The sequence below is a fragment of the Astyanax mexicanus genome, chromosome 25 (genome assembly GCF_023375975.1).
Source record: "Astyanax mexicanus isolate ESR-SI-001 chromosome 25, AstMex3_surface, whole genome shotgun sequence".
NCBI classification, from domain to species: domain Eukaryota; kingdom Metazoa; phylum Chordata; class Actinopteri; order Characiformes; family Acestrorhamphidae; genus Astyanax; species Astyanax mexicanus.
The window spans coordinates 4457147-4472803 of NC_064432.1; the positions used below are offsets into that span (position 1 = coordinate 4457147).

General features: G+C 40.9%; 1 protein-coding gene across 2 annotated transcripts; it reads left to right on the top strand.

Annotated features, from left to right (window-relative positions):
- The first annotated feature begins 575 nt into the window (after nucleotides 1-575).
- elf2b (E74-like factor 2b (ets domain transcription factor)) lies at nucleotides 576-14762 on the top strand. 2 transcript variants are annotated; one of them, XM_007232786.4, is made up of 9 exons: nucleotides 576-877; nucleotides 2072-2162; nucleotides 2877-3048; nucleotides 7911-8027; nucleotides 8118-8288; nucleotides 9334-9414; nucleotides 9515-9704; nucleotides 10823-11185; nucleotides 11870-14762. In XM_007232786.4, exons 2-9 carry the CDS (start codon nucleotides 2088-2090, stop codon nucleotides 12621-12623), a joined length of 1923 nt encoding a protein of 640 aa, XP_007232848.2. In that variant the 5' UTR covers nucleotides 576-877; nucleotides 2072-2087; the 3' UTR covers nucleotides 12624-14762. The 2 variants fall into 2 exon arrangements, with proteins under 2 accessions (XP_007232848.2, XP_007232849.2); XM_007232787.4 differs by lacking the exons at nucleotides 576-877; nucleotides 2072-2162; nucleotides 2877-3048 and adding an exon at nucleotides 5068-5176.
- The last annotated feature ends 895 nt before the right edge of the window (nucleotides 14763-15657 follow it).

The following is a 15657-nucleotide window of genomic DNA, read 5'->3' on the forward strand; positions in this document are numbered from 1 at the left end:
TAGTCGGAGAGTACATTAATAATAAACTGTTAGTTAATATGATGTGTTTGACTGTTTATTGAACCCCAGATATCTGAATAGCTGCTCTGGCATGGTGGTGGTGTGTTAGTAGTGTGTGTAGTGCTGGTACGAGTGAGCGGAATCAGATACAGCAGTGCTGCTGGAGTTTTTAAACACCTCAGTGTCATGGCTGACCTCAGAATTATCCATTAACTCAGTATCCTGTGTGCAGCATCCTGTAATCAGTGACACAGGACTAGAGAATGACGAACATAAACTGTGCAGAAAAAGATTCAGAGCTTAAAAAAATTAAAAGAAAAAATATATAATAATACTCCAGTATAGTACAGATACAGCATTTTAATAATTAAGTACAGTAGTTCAGTACTTTTACTTCGTTACTGTACCTTACATCTCAGGTCTTAGCCAGTGTATTTTTTTTTAATCACTTCGGTTTGGAACAAGACCGCAAAAATGGCCGCAGTAAACTTCTAAGCTCCCTTCTAAGTGCCCTAACTAGGGGACGTGTCTGCAATTCGGAGCTCGCCCTCATTCATTTCAAGCGCAGGGGTTGTGGCGCAGGCGCAGTCGCTCTCTGTGGAACGTCACCGGCGTGTGTGTATAATATATGTGAGTGTGTATTTGCGTTTAGTCGTAGAGGAGTTTTCTTATTACTCGTTAAATTAGATTAAGCCTCGGCGGCTCGTGTTTCAATTCGGCGGTGTGTCCCCTCACTCTGAGCCCTCCGCGCTGAGGGTCAGCGGGGGGTGAGTGAGCGGCGCGCGGGGTCGGAGCTCCAGGTCCAGATAAACACACTCCCAGAGAGAGAGACCCTGAGAGAGTGCAGCTGAAACTCACTCTGCAGAGCAGCACTGAGGTAAAGTGAGCGCTGTTCACACTCGCCACTCACCTGTTCACACTCCTGCACTCTTCACAGGGCTCTCCATCAGCGGGGAGAGGGCTGCTTTAGCTTAGCCTAGCCCTGGGGCTGCTCTCTGCTCAGCTGTGGGCTATTTAGCTTTAGCTGCAGTGCTAGCTAACAGGCTAATGCTCATAAAGTGACCAGCAGAAGCTGTAAACAGCAGATTTAATCCGGTTTCACATTAGGAGAGTTTACACTGCTTGCAGTTAACTGCTTGTTAACACTTTTTGGTTAATTGCATTTTATATACAGTGTAAACACTGTTCTTTCATAGCTAGTGTAATGCAGTTTAAACTGGTTTAATACATTAATGCACTTTACTATATAGTTTATTGCTCTAGGCTGAATAAATGGGTGGGGCTAAACTGCTCTAGGCTGAATAAATGGGTGGGGCTAAACTGCTCTAGGCTGAATAAATGGGTGGGGCTAAACTGCTGTAGACTGAATAAATGGGTGGAGCTAAACTGCTGTAGGTTGAAAAAATGGGTGGGGCTAAACTGCCGTAGGCTGAATAAATGAGTGGGGCTTAATGGCTGAAGGTAGAATGAGTAAACTTATCTGCTGTAGACTAAATAAATGGGTGGGGCTTAACTGCTTTAGGTGAATTAATGGGTGGGACTAAACTGCTCTAGGCTGAATGGGTGGGGCTAAACTGCTGTAGACTGAATAAATGGGTGGGTCTAAAATGCTGTAGGCTGAATAAATGGGTGGGGCTTAACTGCTTTAGGTGAATTAATGGGTGGGACTAAACTGCTGTAGGCTGAATGGGTGGGGCTAAACTGCTTTAGGTGAATTAATGGGTGGGACTAAACTGCTGTAGGCTGAATGGGTGGGGCTAAACTGCTGTAGACTGAATAAATGGGTGGGGCTAAACTGCTGTAGACTGAATAAATGGGTGGGGCTAAACTGCTGTAGACTGAATAAATGGGTGGGGCTAAAATGCTGTAGGCTGAATAAATGGGTGGGGCTTAACTGCTTTAGGTGAATTAATGGGTGGGACTAAACTGCTGTAGGCTGAATGGGTGGGGCTAAACTGCTGTAGGCTGATTGAATGGGTGGGCTAAACTGCTGTCTGGTGTAAACCTGAGAAGCCACTTACTGATTTTTTTCTCTCTTTCTCTTTTCTCTCTTTCTTTTTCTCTCTCTCAGAAGGTGGAGGTCGGTGATGACATCGGTGGTGTTGGTGGACAGTGGGGGACGGGTGGTGGAGTACATTACTGCAGTGGATGATATACAGCAGGTAAAGTTAATACACTTCTATCACTACATCTCCCCAAACCATCACTGATCGGTGGAAACTTCACACTAGACCTCAAGCAGTTTGGACTGTGTGTCTCTCCACTCTTCCTCCAGACTCTCCCTTAATTTTCGAAAGAAATGTAAAATTTACTGATGATCAGTGATGGTTTGTTTGGAGAGACATGTCATCTGCTGGTGTTGATCCACTGTGTTTTATTATCAAGTCTAAAGTCAGTGCAGTTTTGTTTTCCCACAAAATCTTACAGCACTTCATGCTTCCCTCTGCTGATGACTTTTATGGAGATGCAGATTTAATTTTCCAGCAGGATTTGGCACACTGCCCACACTGCCAAAAGTAAATAACCTGAAAATTTGTCATATTATCTTAGTGCCATATCGCACACCCATTCTCACCAATTGTGAACTGTGAAAGGTGTGTAATGTAAGATAAAGTTAGCTACTTTAATCTACCTTCTCTCTCCAATTCTTTCTTTGTCTTCATCCTGTATGACTAGTCAAATTAAAAGAGCTCTTTTGTAATTGTAAAAAGTATTGGTCTGGTACGTCTGCTTGAAATAAAAATGTTCAGTGTTCTCTTAATATTGTTAAATTGGAGTTTTTTCATTGCAAGACAAGACAAGACAAGACAAAAATCCGATTCTGTAACATTCCCCCTCTCAGACTTCTCTACTTCTTCTCTTTTCATGTGTTTCAGGTGGAGGGTGTGTGTGCGGTGGACGGTGTGTATGATGGTGTGTGTGATTACGCAGACGTGGTGGTGGAGCAGGTGGAGGAGTGTGTGGACGAGGTGTTGGTGTTTGATGATGCAGAGCTGATACAGGACGTGGCCGAGGAACAGGAAGTGGAGACTGAATCAGTGGAGACAGGTAACACACCTACACACACACACACACACACACACACACACACACACACACACCTACACACCTTCCCTCCCCAATCTTGACATGCTTTACTCAGGCTGAAGTATAGATACTGGGGTTTAAAAATACTTACGTAGAAGTTGAAGTATCAACTCAAGATTTTTACTCAAGTGAAAGTATAAAAGTACTTGTTGTTTCAGAACTAATTAAAGTATAAAAGTGAAAAAGTAATATGAGGGGACCCGCCCTCCCCAAAACACATTTTTCCAAAAGCCATAATTACTATAATCTTATATTAAAATGTTAATGTTAAAAAGTTTGAGATGCACTAGGCTCAAAGATTTAAAGAATAAATCAAATGTGTAATTGGTGAACTGAAACTTAATAAACTTATTAATGGCCAACCTTAGCCCAAATGTGTTCATTATCATAATGCCAGGCAAGAATGCCGTCTATCTGTAGCCATGGTGATTAAAAGCAAAGAAATGATTATTAAAGTGTCCATAAGAACCAGAGAATAAAAAAGGGCTGCTGTGCAACTCCCTCTGTTGATAACATTGTCTGTGAAGTAGCATAGTTTCCCGTAAACCAATAGTGCAAAAGTAGGCTGGATCAAAAAAAGCGCCAAGGTTTTGTAAGCCTGAACAGAACCACTTAAAGAGTTACACACTGATTAGCACAGACACTAGCAGACATTAGCAGAAACCCTCTCACTGAAATATTGTGAAGATGTATGGTTGGTATACAGTGAATAGCTCTATTAGAGTCCTTGTTCGAATCCATATTATGGCAAAAACTACTCAACTAAGTTACAAAAAAAACTTTACTTTAGAAAATGAAGGTCAGTCAATCTCAAATGAATATTTTTAGAACTTAGAAAGTATCCTTAAGTGCAGTCGCAAAGACCATCAAAAACTATATGATGAAACTCGCACTCATCAGGACTGCCTCTAGACAGGAAAAGCAAGCGTTACCTCTGTTGCATAGGATGCATTCCTCAGAGTTACCAGCCTCAGAATCCACAAGTGTACAGCATCGAAAAGTATTTTTTGGTTTGTTCAACAATTTTAAGTTACTACATGGTGAGCGTATGTGCAAAACCAAACACTTCCTGAGATTTTTATACTCTGCAAATAAGGTTTTAATTTAGAAAAGCCTAGAACCAAGCTGAGATGTTTCGTACAATAAAGTACAAAAAAAAGTTTGTTTCTATCCTATTTGTCAGGCATTCTTTATTCCAGCACCCCATGTTGGTTTTATCTCACCTTAAACACACAAGTATATACTAGTATTTTAATTGACACCACTAATACAAATATAATTGCATTTTACATTTTTTACATTCATTCTGTTATTTACATTTAAATATCCACTATAAAAACGTATAAAAAAAACATCTTAAAAAATACATTTAATTTAATTTAAACTTAAATCTAAACTTAAAAACGGTGAGTTTCTTTGATTTTTACCAAGTTGAAAAGCTCTAGTATATAATCGAGGAAGATGGATGATAACAAGCCATCAACCCAAGCTGAACTTAAATAAATTTATCCAAAAGCAATGTGTAAGACTGGTGGAAGAGAGCATGCCTAGATTCATGAAAACTGTGATTAAAAACCAGGGTTATTCCACCAAATATCGATTTCTGAACTCTTAAAACTTCATGAGCATGAACTTTTTTTTTTTTTGCATTATTTGAGGTCTGAAAGCTCTGCATCTTATTTTGTTAGTTTAGCCATTTCTCGTTTTCTGCAAATAAATGCTCTAAATGACTATTTTTTGGAATTTAGGAAAAATTTTGTCTGTAGTTTGTAGAATAAAACAACGTTAATTTTATGAACAGATACCTATAAATAGCAAAACTAGAGCTGTGTATGTATTTATTTATTTATTAATTTTATTAATATCCGGGTAAAAAGCAAGGAGGAGGGAGGGGGTGTAAAATAAATAAATAAATAAATAAATAAATAAAATAAATCAAAAAGTGGGCGTTACCCATTAGTGGGTGGAGCAGTAAAAGGGGCGGGACTTCCTTTCCGGGCGGAAGGATCACCGGTAGTGCCGCAGCTCCTATGGAACATGGCGCTACACGAGGGAACCGAGACCCAGCTGGACCTGCTGATCCGGGCAGGTAGAGACCGGGAAAGGGGCGCTGAAGGCGGGGGTGGAAACAGGGAGTGAGAGGGGGGAGAGTGGCGGAGACGGAGGGCGAAAAGGAGCGTGAGGAAGGCGGGGTGAAAGCGGAGGGCATTCGGGAGGAGAGTAACGGGACATGGGGCAGATAGCGTTAGAGGAGTAACGGGAGGGAGAGAGAGCCAGCGGGCGGGGGTTTAGTGTTTGTTTAGTATTGATTGTGGTTTTTGTGGGCATAAATATATGTGTGTGTGTGTGTTGTGTTTTGGTAGCTAGAGGGTCACAACCCCTGATGTGGAAGCGTGTGTGTGTGTGTTTGTTTAGTGAGTGACGAAGGTTGATTTTGGAATTGTCCGTTCCACCTTAAATAGTACAGCAGTGGCATGAGCAGTCGCCTGAGCGCCAGAATGCAGCTGCTGCACTATTTAAGGTGGAACGGGTAATTCCAACAAGAAGCCTGCAAGCAGCGAGTGTGTACGTCCTTCCGCTGCAGACAGCGTGGCACAGCTTGCAGAGACATACACACTTTATTTTTATCCCGCAAGATACACACACACACACACACACTCTCTCTCACACACCCTTAGATAGCTAATGATAGTTTACCTAAGCTACTTTACTATAACCCTTGCTTTAATTCATATTTATATTGCACTAAACTGCAATACCTATCTATCTAAACTATATTAGCTACAGTGTTAACAACGCCTGTTTGCAACTAAATATAATTATAACCTCAGTAACTCGTAATAATAAGATTAATATAATTAAAACATTAGAACATTTAGTCATATAGCACGTATAACCACGCACTATATTCCAATCGGCGCATGAATACCTACCTACCCACTGCTTAACCCTACCGTGCTAATCTTGTGCTAAATAACCAATTAAAGTCAGCACATGCGCCTTGTTATCACTGCAACAAACGTTCTGGGTGGTACTCGATTAATCCCAATCGGTTAATTAATCGCGATTCGTGATTATTAGTCTGCTTTTATAGATCATAACTCGTTTGCGTGGCGGAAGCTTTTTTGTTTTACTCTGCAACGAGGCGGAGGAAGAGTGCGATGGCTTTGGCGGCGGCGGATCGACGCGTATGTCAGCCAATGCGATGCGCGGTGCGAGTGGAAGAGGCGGCGTAGACCAATAGGTGCGCAGGGCGAAGAGACGCACGGGGTGGAAGCAGCCAATCGTAGAGGGGGAGGGCGGGGTTTGCGGCGAGTGGAGGGAAAGTGAGTGTAAACACGGAAGAGACGAAGCTGAGCGTGTGTAACGTTGCCTGCACGTTGGTTAGATTTAGCTTTTTGGGTTTAATTCGTTTATTTGTGATGGTGTTAACTTTTTTAGTGTCTTTTAAAAATGGTTTGAGTGCAAATAGAATTGTACAACGTTTTTTAAACCCATTTTTGATCAGATCTTACGCATACCAGTCTTACACACTGCTTTTATGCCACTACTGGTGTAAAAATGGCTTGTGAACATTCATCTTCCTCTTGATTATATATTCCAGATCTAAGTTTAATTCAGGACATGAGGTGCACCCAATCAGAGTTGCATTAGGTGTGAAAGTGATTTTTGATTTTAGGGACTATTTTAGAGACTATTTTTTAAATCCCTCCACAGATTTTCTTAACCCAGATCTCACAGTGACAGGCATTTAAAATATGTACTCTATCCATCGCTTTAACGCTTAAAGTCCCTATATGACTTATAAGCTACTGAACATCCTGAGAGCATCATTACAAGTCAGTGCGTGAATCTCACATTATTCGCTTATCTCCTCTTTTTTTACCTAAAGCATTTAGGTGTGTTTGATTAGTTCTTTTAAAAGTGAATCCTAAAAATGTAACCATTAAAATGTTACAATACTAAAGTTTTACGTTCTGTGTAACTAGTTAAGACACCCTTAGTAGAACAGGCTGTTCAAAAACTGGTTATGAAATTGTTGTTGTTTGTGTTACATCAGGATTTTAAAAGTATTAAATATTTACAGTCATGTTCCCACAATTACAAAAAACGTGAATGAGCTGCACACTGCTGTTTAGGGCTAATATTTTGGTATAACAGTATTCCAGGCATGGGGAAACCTATTAATAATAGGCAATTTATAGCATTTAACACCGAACCCTAGTCTAATTGACTGTGCCCCCATCTGAACTGAGTAATTCTGGAAGTTGGAAAAGTGGAGAAGTGCAGAAGTGGCTTGCCCTGTAAGTTTGGGATCAGGTTAGCATAGCAGTGTTTACACACACTCTCCGTCTCTCTCACACACACACATTGAAGATCAGTAAAACGCCACACATACGTCTGTGTGTATCTAAACATAGCCCCAGTGTGCATCAGCAGGCGCGAATGTCCAAACATGGGCAGTGGATGGTGTAAGAGCAGGAGAGAGGGACAGCAACAGGTGAAGGGAAGTGTGTGTGTGTGTGTTTGTGTGTCTGTCTCTATTTTCCGTATGCGTCATACCGTGTCATGGATCAGCTTGTGTAGATGTATAGTGGGATATTAATTATAATTATATTGATCGAGTTAATCATGACTGCAAATTTTTGTGCACTTTTTTTTTTTTTTTATGTTTTTATTATTGATATTTTTTCGTCCTATAGCAGACCTGGGCGTTTTAGACTCCGTGGGCCTTTCTTTGCTGTCTAGAAATGCAGATGGATGTTTCTTCTATCAAGGATATTAATACTGTGTGTGTGTTTCTGTGTGTGTTTCTGTGTTAGTGGAGGCGTCGGTGCACGGCGGCTACAGCTTGAGCTGTTCCGATAAAACCATCGAGGCGGCCGAAGCTCTGCTGCACATGGACTCGCCGTCCAGCTTACGAGGAGGCCGCAGCCCAGGTACACTTAGCTCCATGCTAATTGGTGGGGTATAAGCTTCCATTAGTCCATTAGCACTTTCTAATAGAAATATCTTGTGTGTGTGTTCAGAGGTGTTTGTGCCTCCATGTGTGTCAACTCCGGAATTTCTGCACGCTGCAATGCGACCTGACGTTGTCACAGAGACGGTGGTGGAGGTCAGTACGGAGGAGGCGGAGCCTATGGAGGTGGTGACCCTCATAGAGGAGCCACAGGTGCTGGAGAGCAGCAGGAGGAGGAAAGGTAAGATGTTGCAGATGTTCTCTGAGTAGAGATCTGAATCACTTCTCATCCATGCTCAATTTTCTTCTAATGTTTAGACAAACAGTCACTGTGCTGAAGACTCTCTCTCTCTCTCTCTCTCTCTCTCTCTCTCTCTCTCTCTCTCTCTCTCTCTCTCTCTCACAGACACACACACACACACACCTGCTCACTCTGACTCACAGAAACACACAATATGTAGCTACACTAGTGTATACTTTCTCAAGTGAAGCTCTTAGTTAAACACAGTAACTCATTTAAACACGTTTAGTAAAAAAAAAATATTTAAAAACTATCAAAACTAGCCTGAGATATCATAATACAGCAAAAACCAGATTCTAGTCTGCCAGACCTAAACCACACCACACCACACCACACTATTATGACTGCCCTCTTCCCAAACATTCAAGGAAATACCAGCATTTAAAAAAATAGTCAGTTTAATAACGTGTTGAATAACAATTTTGTTTTATCTTTATTATTTTTTTTTTTTTTTTTTTTTTTTTGACTGACACCACTAATATAAGTCAAACTTATTTTACTTAGTTTTGCGTTAATCAAACGTCGATTCATTTTTGTTTACATTTAAATACATATACATATAAAAAAAATATTTGCAATGGTGGTTTTAATGTTTTTTTTTTTTTTTTTAAGTAAATAGTAAAATGAATATATTTTTCCTTTTATATGTTTAGTTAGAAACAGCAGCTAAAGAGAACTTTTAGTGGCATTTTTTTAGCATAGCAACACTTAATCACTTTCTGTCAACCTGCCAAACCCACACAATACATTATATATATATATATATATATATATATAATTTCTTTTTTTTTTTTTTCTCTCCCATATTCTGGTGTTAGTAAGTTGCTCACGATTGGAACACAGCCATAGCCGCCTGTATGGTCCCTGTGTCGCAGTGCCCTCTAGTGTATGTGTCTTATATGACAGTTTTTTTTCTGTTTTCTCTCAGTGTGGTGACTGGGTGATGTTTAATTTTTCTGTTTGTTTATGCGATGATCTGCTGTAGCTGGGAGAAAGCCGAAGCCCCACCCCATTTCAAACGGATCCCCCGATTTGGGCATAAAGAAAAAATCCAGAGAGGGCAAAGGTCAGTCCTCGCTGATTTACCATCAGTAAACTTTATTAATATCATTTCGTTTGGAAGTCCAGTTGCTCACAGAAGTGTGGACCCGTGTGTTGATCCGCAGGAAGTACATACCTGTGGGAGTTTCTGCTGGACCTGCTGCAGGATAAGAACACCTGTCCCAGGTATATAAAGTGGACTCAGAGAGAAAAGGGCATCTTCAAGCTGGTGGACTCCAAAGCTGTGTCCAAACTGTGGGGAAAACACAAGAACAAACCCGACATGAACTACGAGACCATGGGCCGTGCCCTCAGGTGAGCTGCTACACACTGCAGACTGCTAGGGGTGGAATAATATTGTATTATCAATATGTAGCGTCAAATCAATGGTTATATATCAATTTTTTTTAATGCTGAATAATCCCAGTTTCTCTTTCTCGCTTGCTTGATGTCTGTTCTTGCTCTCACTGTCTGTCTGTCTCTCTCTCTCTCTCTCTTTCTGTTTGTCGCTCTCTCACCCGTCCGTCTCTCTCTGACTCTCTATTGCTCTTTCTCTTCTCGCTCTCTGTTTGTCCGTCACGTTCTGTTTCTCTGTCTTTCTCTCTCACTCATTCTGCTTGCTTTGTCTGTCTTTCTCTCTTGCGCTCTGTCTCTCTCTCTCTCTCACACACACACACACACACACACACTCCCTCACTCACTCCCATGTGTGGTTTCCCTCTCTCTCTGATTTTATTTGAGGAAATAAAATTGAATTCTGTCAATCTAACATTGATTATTTACATTTAAATACCCATCATTAAAAGCTTAAGTAAATCTGGAAGGTCACATGGTTTACACATACAATCACTGTTTGATAGTTTCACTAATGATTTTACATTTTTAAGCTTTGTTTGTTTCATGTAAAATATATATATATATATATATATATATATATATATATATATAATGTTTTAATATATTTCATAAATTGAGCAACCAATTATCCTATAGGAAATGCAAACTAGTACAATATAAAACTTTTGACAAACACATTATTGAATAATATAAAATATTGTTTCTTATTGTCAAAATAGTTCTGTTTGTTTGGACCATTGGCGGGGGGTTGGGGAAATTTGTACTCAAATTCTTTTAAGGTTGGCAGATCTGACCCCAATAAATCCATAATTCCTAATAAGGAATGAGTAGAGATGAGTGTAAAGATGAGTGAAGTATCGTAGAGGGGAAAAAAAAAATAAAAATAAAATAATATATATATATATATATATATATATATATATATATATATAAATTATTATTATTATTTTTTCACAATATATCAAGAGCAGTGTATCATGATATCTTATGGGGAGATGTCCTGTGACATATACTAGCTACTGACTCTCTCTCTCTCTCTCTCTCTCTCTCTCTCTCTCTCTCTCTCTCTCTCTCAGGTATTATTATCAGAGAGGGATTCTGTCGAAAGTCGAGGGGCAGCGCTTGGTGTATCAGTTTAAGGAGATGCCCAAGGACATTGTGGTAATCGATGATGAGGAGGAGGATGATGAAGATAAGTTTGACTCCAGCTGTGAGGATCTGCCCAGCGAGGTGTCGTGTGAGCGAGTGCTGACCACCGACTTTGCCAAGACCCACAGCATCCTGAGGGGGACGGGCTCGGCCGTGCTGCACACCCCCTCCCAAAGAAGCAACGTCTCGCTCGCAGCCACGCCCCTCCAGCGCATAGTGACGGTCTCTACGGCTACGGACGCAACGCAGCCATCCCATGCCACCATTATTTCTAACAACAGTGCACCCAGGTGTGTGTGTGTGTGTGTATTATTGTATGTTTTAAAGTGACCGGCTGGAAGTTTGGAGGATTTGGGGATTTGGAGACCTCTCTGGTGGGAGTGTGTAATTGCATAGAGCATGTGGAAGACTACTTTTAATGGAGATTACTGTAAATAATTTTTGTGTGTGAAATTCTTTGAAAGTGAAAGTTTTAGAGTATATTTAGAGAATTCCTTTGCTCATTTAGTTATTTTATGAAATGCTGTCAAAATGTATGATGTATGGGTTTAGAGGTGGGGCAGAATGGAGAGCTGATTGGGTTGAGAAGTGTGCCTATAAAAGCGGTGAGACAGATGGTTGAACATCACCAGGGAGGTGGTATTTTTGACTGACTGACTGATTTGCATTTTGTATTTATAAAAAATCTGATAAACTAGTATGTTTTATTACTTATAAGTAAAACATTATTAACAGCTATTAATAATACAGCTATTAACAATTTTTTAGTGCCTCTTTTTGAACAGAATATTTTGTCTCCTGCTTTTAATTAAAAAGAGAAAAATCTTCGGGACTGTTGTTTAATATTAAATAATAGGACAAAAAGTTGACACTTATTCTGTACTGTGCAAAGGGGCCAGTAGAGTGTGAATGAATGTTGCGTACTCTTTTTATAGAAAAATTAATTGGTGAATCTTTCGTGTTTTTGTCTGCAGGACAGTCCGCGTTGCTATGCAGGTGCCAGTTGTCATGACGACCTCCTTGGGCCAAAAGATCTCCACGGTCGCTGTTCCGTCTGCTAACCCCCAACTCCTCACCGCGGCGACAGTGCCAACTAGTGTCACCACGGTGACTGGAGGCTCTGCCCCGCCCCAGAAGGTCCTGATCCAGACGGTTCCGGCAATGGAGAACGGAGAGAAGATCACAGTGCAGCTTGCCAAGATAATCACCATCCCCACAGCGCAGCTCACGCACTGCCAGCTGCAGCCCAAAGGGGGCGCTGCAGCTCCCGCCGGCTTCAGCCTGCTGGGGGCACCCCTGGCACTGCGCTCCATCACACCCACCGCACAGGTGGTCAGGCTAGCAGTGCCTGCCCAGGCGAGTCCAGCCCAGACGAGCCCCGTTCCCCGGCTTCAGAATGCAACCAATCCCGGCCTCGTCTCAGCCAGAAGCCCCACCCACACACCTCAAAACCTGCCCAGTCTCAGTCAGGTCCCAGTCAGAAACCCTAATCCCAACCCGTCCCAGAGCCCAATCCACACAGCCAATCCTGTCCTTCCTCGAAGCCCTGCCCCCACAGTTCAAATCGCTGCCAATCGGAATCCAGTTTCTGCTCACACTAGTCACACCCCTTCTTCAGCTACGGTACAGATCCAGGTCCAGCGTGTAGGAGAGTCAAAAGTGGATAGGGTGCCTCCTGCTGGACATACAGCAGCTCAAACCCAGCCAGAATCGACACCGCTGAGCTAGAGGTGGTGGACTGTGAAAACACACACACACACACACACAGACACACACTGCTACACAAGCTGCGTTCCAAATGATGTAGGCTGTAGTCAAGGTAGGGTGGGTCCTTAGTGGGATTGTCTTGGGGCCAGACAATTGAAACAGTCTGGTGACGTGCAAGTGTGCATTTTTCATTTCCTCACAGAAATCATTTTGAATTTTTTTTAAGACAAACTCTGTAGCAGAGTCTTCATTTCTTGCCATTCTGGCTCCAGTTTTTGGATTGTTGATGGGTAAACGATGGCCAGGAAGGATACATCAGTTGCGTCCTCCAAATCGCGCCAAACGCTTTCATTGGTACAGCGGCCAAGCAATGCAGCCTACCTAGTCTACAGCCTACACTTAAGCCCAATCTCATTTCAGTCCTTAGCCCAAACACTTAGCCCTATCCCGCTGTTTTGCACGTTCACGCCTAGGGGGAGGGGCTATAAGAAATGACTGGCAATGTGGAGACACAAGCAACCTTTTCCTCTACAAAAAAATATAAGCTATATTGCTATAGTTTAATGCTAAGTTTTTCTTCATAACGAGAATAAAAAATCACTAGTAGTATGCCTAGCAGCATTTCTCATTCCACCTTAAATGGGACAACAGACAGCAATGGCTGCATCATTTAAGGTGATATGGGAAATGTAGCTATCTTGCCAACTAGCCACAATAAATGTTTTGCCAGGCAGCAGACGCTTTGGAAAATTTTAAATTATCTATCTTACCTTAAATCCAGCAGCTAGGTTGTCGCCCACAATCGTCCAATTATTTGGGCCTTGTCCCAATTCATAGGGAATTAGTTTCTCTTGTAACTTTATTGCTAAATAAAACAAGGGTACGACAAAGGAAGGGGTACAAATTAGAAATGGGATTGTGCCTAACACTTAGGAACGCAGCTCTTATCAGCGACCAGCTAATTAGTGCAGCCTCAGTGCTCCCCCTGGTGTTTGGCTGGTGTACGCAGAGTTTGTACAGTGGGCAGGATTGATCAGAAGGGTTTTAAGAATTCAGGAGGGGTCTTGCGATTAATTGAGTAAAAGGGACCAAAACAGCCTATACACTACAGTCCTAAAACACTACAGACACTACAGTAAATCTGAGAAGCACTACAGACTGCGACTGACCTGTACAGAAGAAAGACTCGAACCAAATGCGAACTGTTTCAGCCTGTAAATACGTCGTTTTGATATCCTGGAAAGAGAATTTTTTTTCTCTTTATTATTATTATTAATACTTTTTTTTTTTTTTTTTTTTTTGCATTTTTGATGCAAAAACCAGCAGCTCCGCCAGAAAGGCCACTGTGAACGCAGTGTGGCCGAGAGCGACGGCAACACAGAGAAGAGAAAAGGGAGAAAAAGGGAGGAATTGGAGGGAGTTTTATTATTTTATTTTTTTTTAAACTCTCTCTCTCTCTCTATCTTTCTCTCTGGACCCGGCAGAGGAAAGCAGAAACGCTGTACATATTGACTCCGCGAATGAGCGACTCTGACATCACAGCCTTAGAACTCTTCTTTATCAGACTTTTTATTTACCTTTATTTACGTATTCCAGTTTTACTACATTTAAAGCGACAGTTCTGGAAAAAAAAAAAACTCCATCAGTTAGACAATCAGGATTAAATCACATATGATTTAGTATTTCGGTTCTGGTATTTGGATCCAGAGTGAAGAAAAGAATTTTAAAAAATATGTACGTGGATTTTAGCTGAACTGTCGCTTTAAGCTCGAGTATTATTAGCACATTGTACGTAGCGCAGTATTGCTGGCTAACGGGCAGCTCATCGTTTGTACATCCGTAGCCGTAGGGAGTGTGTGGAGTCTGTCCGGATCATTCAGATTAATCGGATCATCCGGATCACCGGTCAATGCCACACGCTCTGTTATGGTTCTCACCCCCACAGTAGGAAAGGTCAAAAGGTCACACCGTCTGTCCCCCTTCACTTCTCTCCTCTCGGCACCGGTCTGGAGGAAGAGCGAGGCATCCGTGTTCAGAATGAACTAGTTTGTATTATTATTCAACATTTGAAGTATATTCTATTTTGTTGTACTCTTGTTTCAAAGTGTATTCAAGTAGATTTTACTGAATTATAAAAAAAAAAAAAAGAATTTCCACAGCCATGGTCTACTGTGTTTATTTTGATTTAAATGATTATCTAATTTAATCGCTGTCAGAACAAAACCTATAATATAATCAATTTTTATGTTTTTAATGTTTTCCGCTTTGATATAATGTGAGTCTGATAGGTGGTCTTTATATCATGTCATTTTTTTTTTTTTGGAGAGTGGATGAATAGAAATGTTCAAAAAGGACTTTTTACTCAGTCCACACTAACACACCACCATCACTGTAACAGTGCTCAAAAATGCCTTTCTTGACTTTCTTCTAAATGATCTTTGACTTGTGGTAAAAAGTTATTGTGGAAGTTTTTCCTTCGCCTGTAAAGTTGTTTTGAAGCGTTTGACCCTGTACAGATTTTTTGAGACACCTACATTTTTCAGATTATCCAATATATCAGACAAAGATAAGCTGAGTAAATATAAAAAGCACTTTTTAAGTGATTTATTATTTCATTTATTAAGGAAAAAACAACTATCCAAATCTATCCTACCCTTTATGAAAAAAAAAAAAAAATCACACTTTTTGAAAATCTAAGTTCAATTTCACTACTAACCACAACCAGGCCTGATTACTGAAAGACCTGTAGAATCAAGAAATCACTTAAATAGAACCTGAACCTGCCTGACAACATGAAGCAGATTAAAGATCTCAAAAAGCAACAAATTATGCCCCGATCTAAAGAAATCCACAAACAGATGAAAGAAAACAAACTCATTGATCATCTATCGGTCTGGTAATGGTTCAAGGTCATTTCTAAAGCTTTGGGACTCCAAAGAACCATAGTGAGAGCTATAAATTACAAATGGAGAAAACATGGGAACACTGTTAAACCTTCCCAGGAGTGACTGACCGACCGAAATTACTCCAAAAGGGCATGAACAACTCATCCAAG

Excerpts from the sequence above, each read along its gene's own strand:
- elf2b (XM_007232786.4), top strand. The coding sequence starts at position 2,088 with ATGACATCGGTGGTGTTGGTGGACAGTGGGGGACGGGTGGTGGAGTAC. Across the intron at positions 8,028-8,117 it reads ACGAGGAGGCCGCAGCCCAG|AGGTGTTTGTGCCTCCATGT; the intron begins GTACACTTAGCT and ends GTGTGTGTTCAG. Across the intron at positions 9,415-9,514 it reads AAAATCCAGAGAGGGCAAAG|GAAGTACATACCTGTGGGAG; the intron begins GTCAGTCCTCGC and ends GTTGATCCGCAG.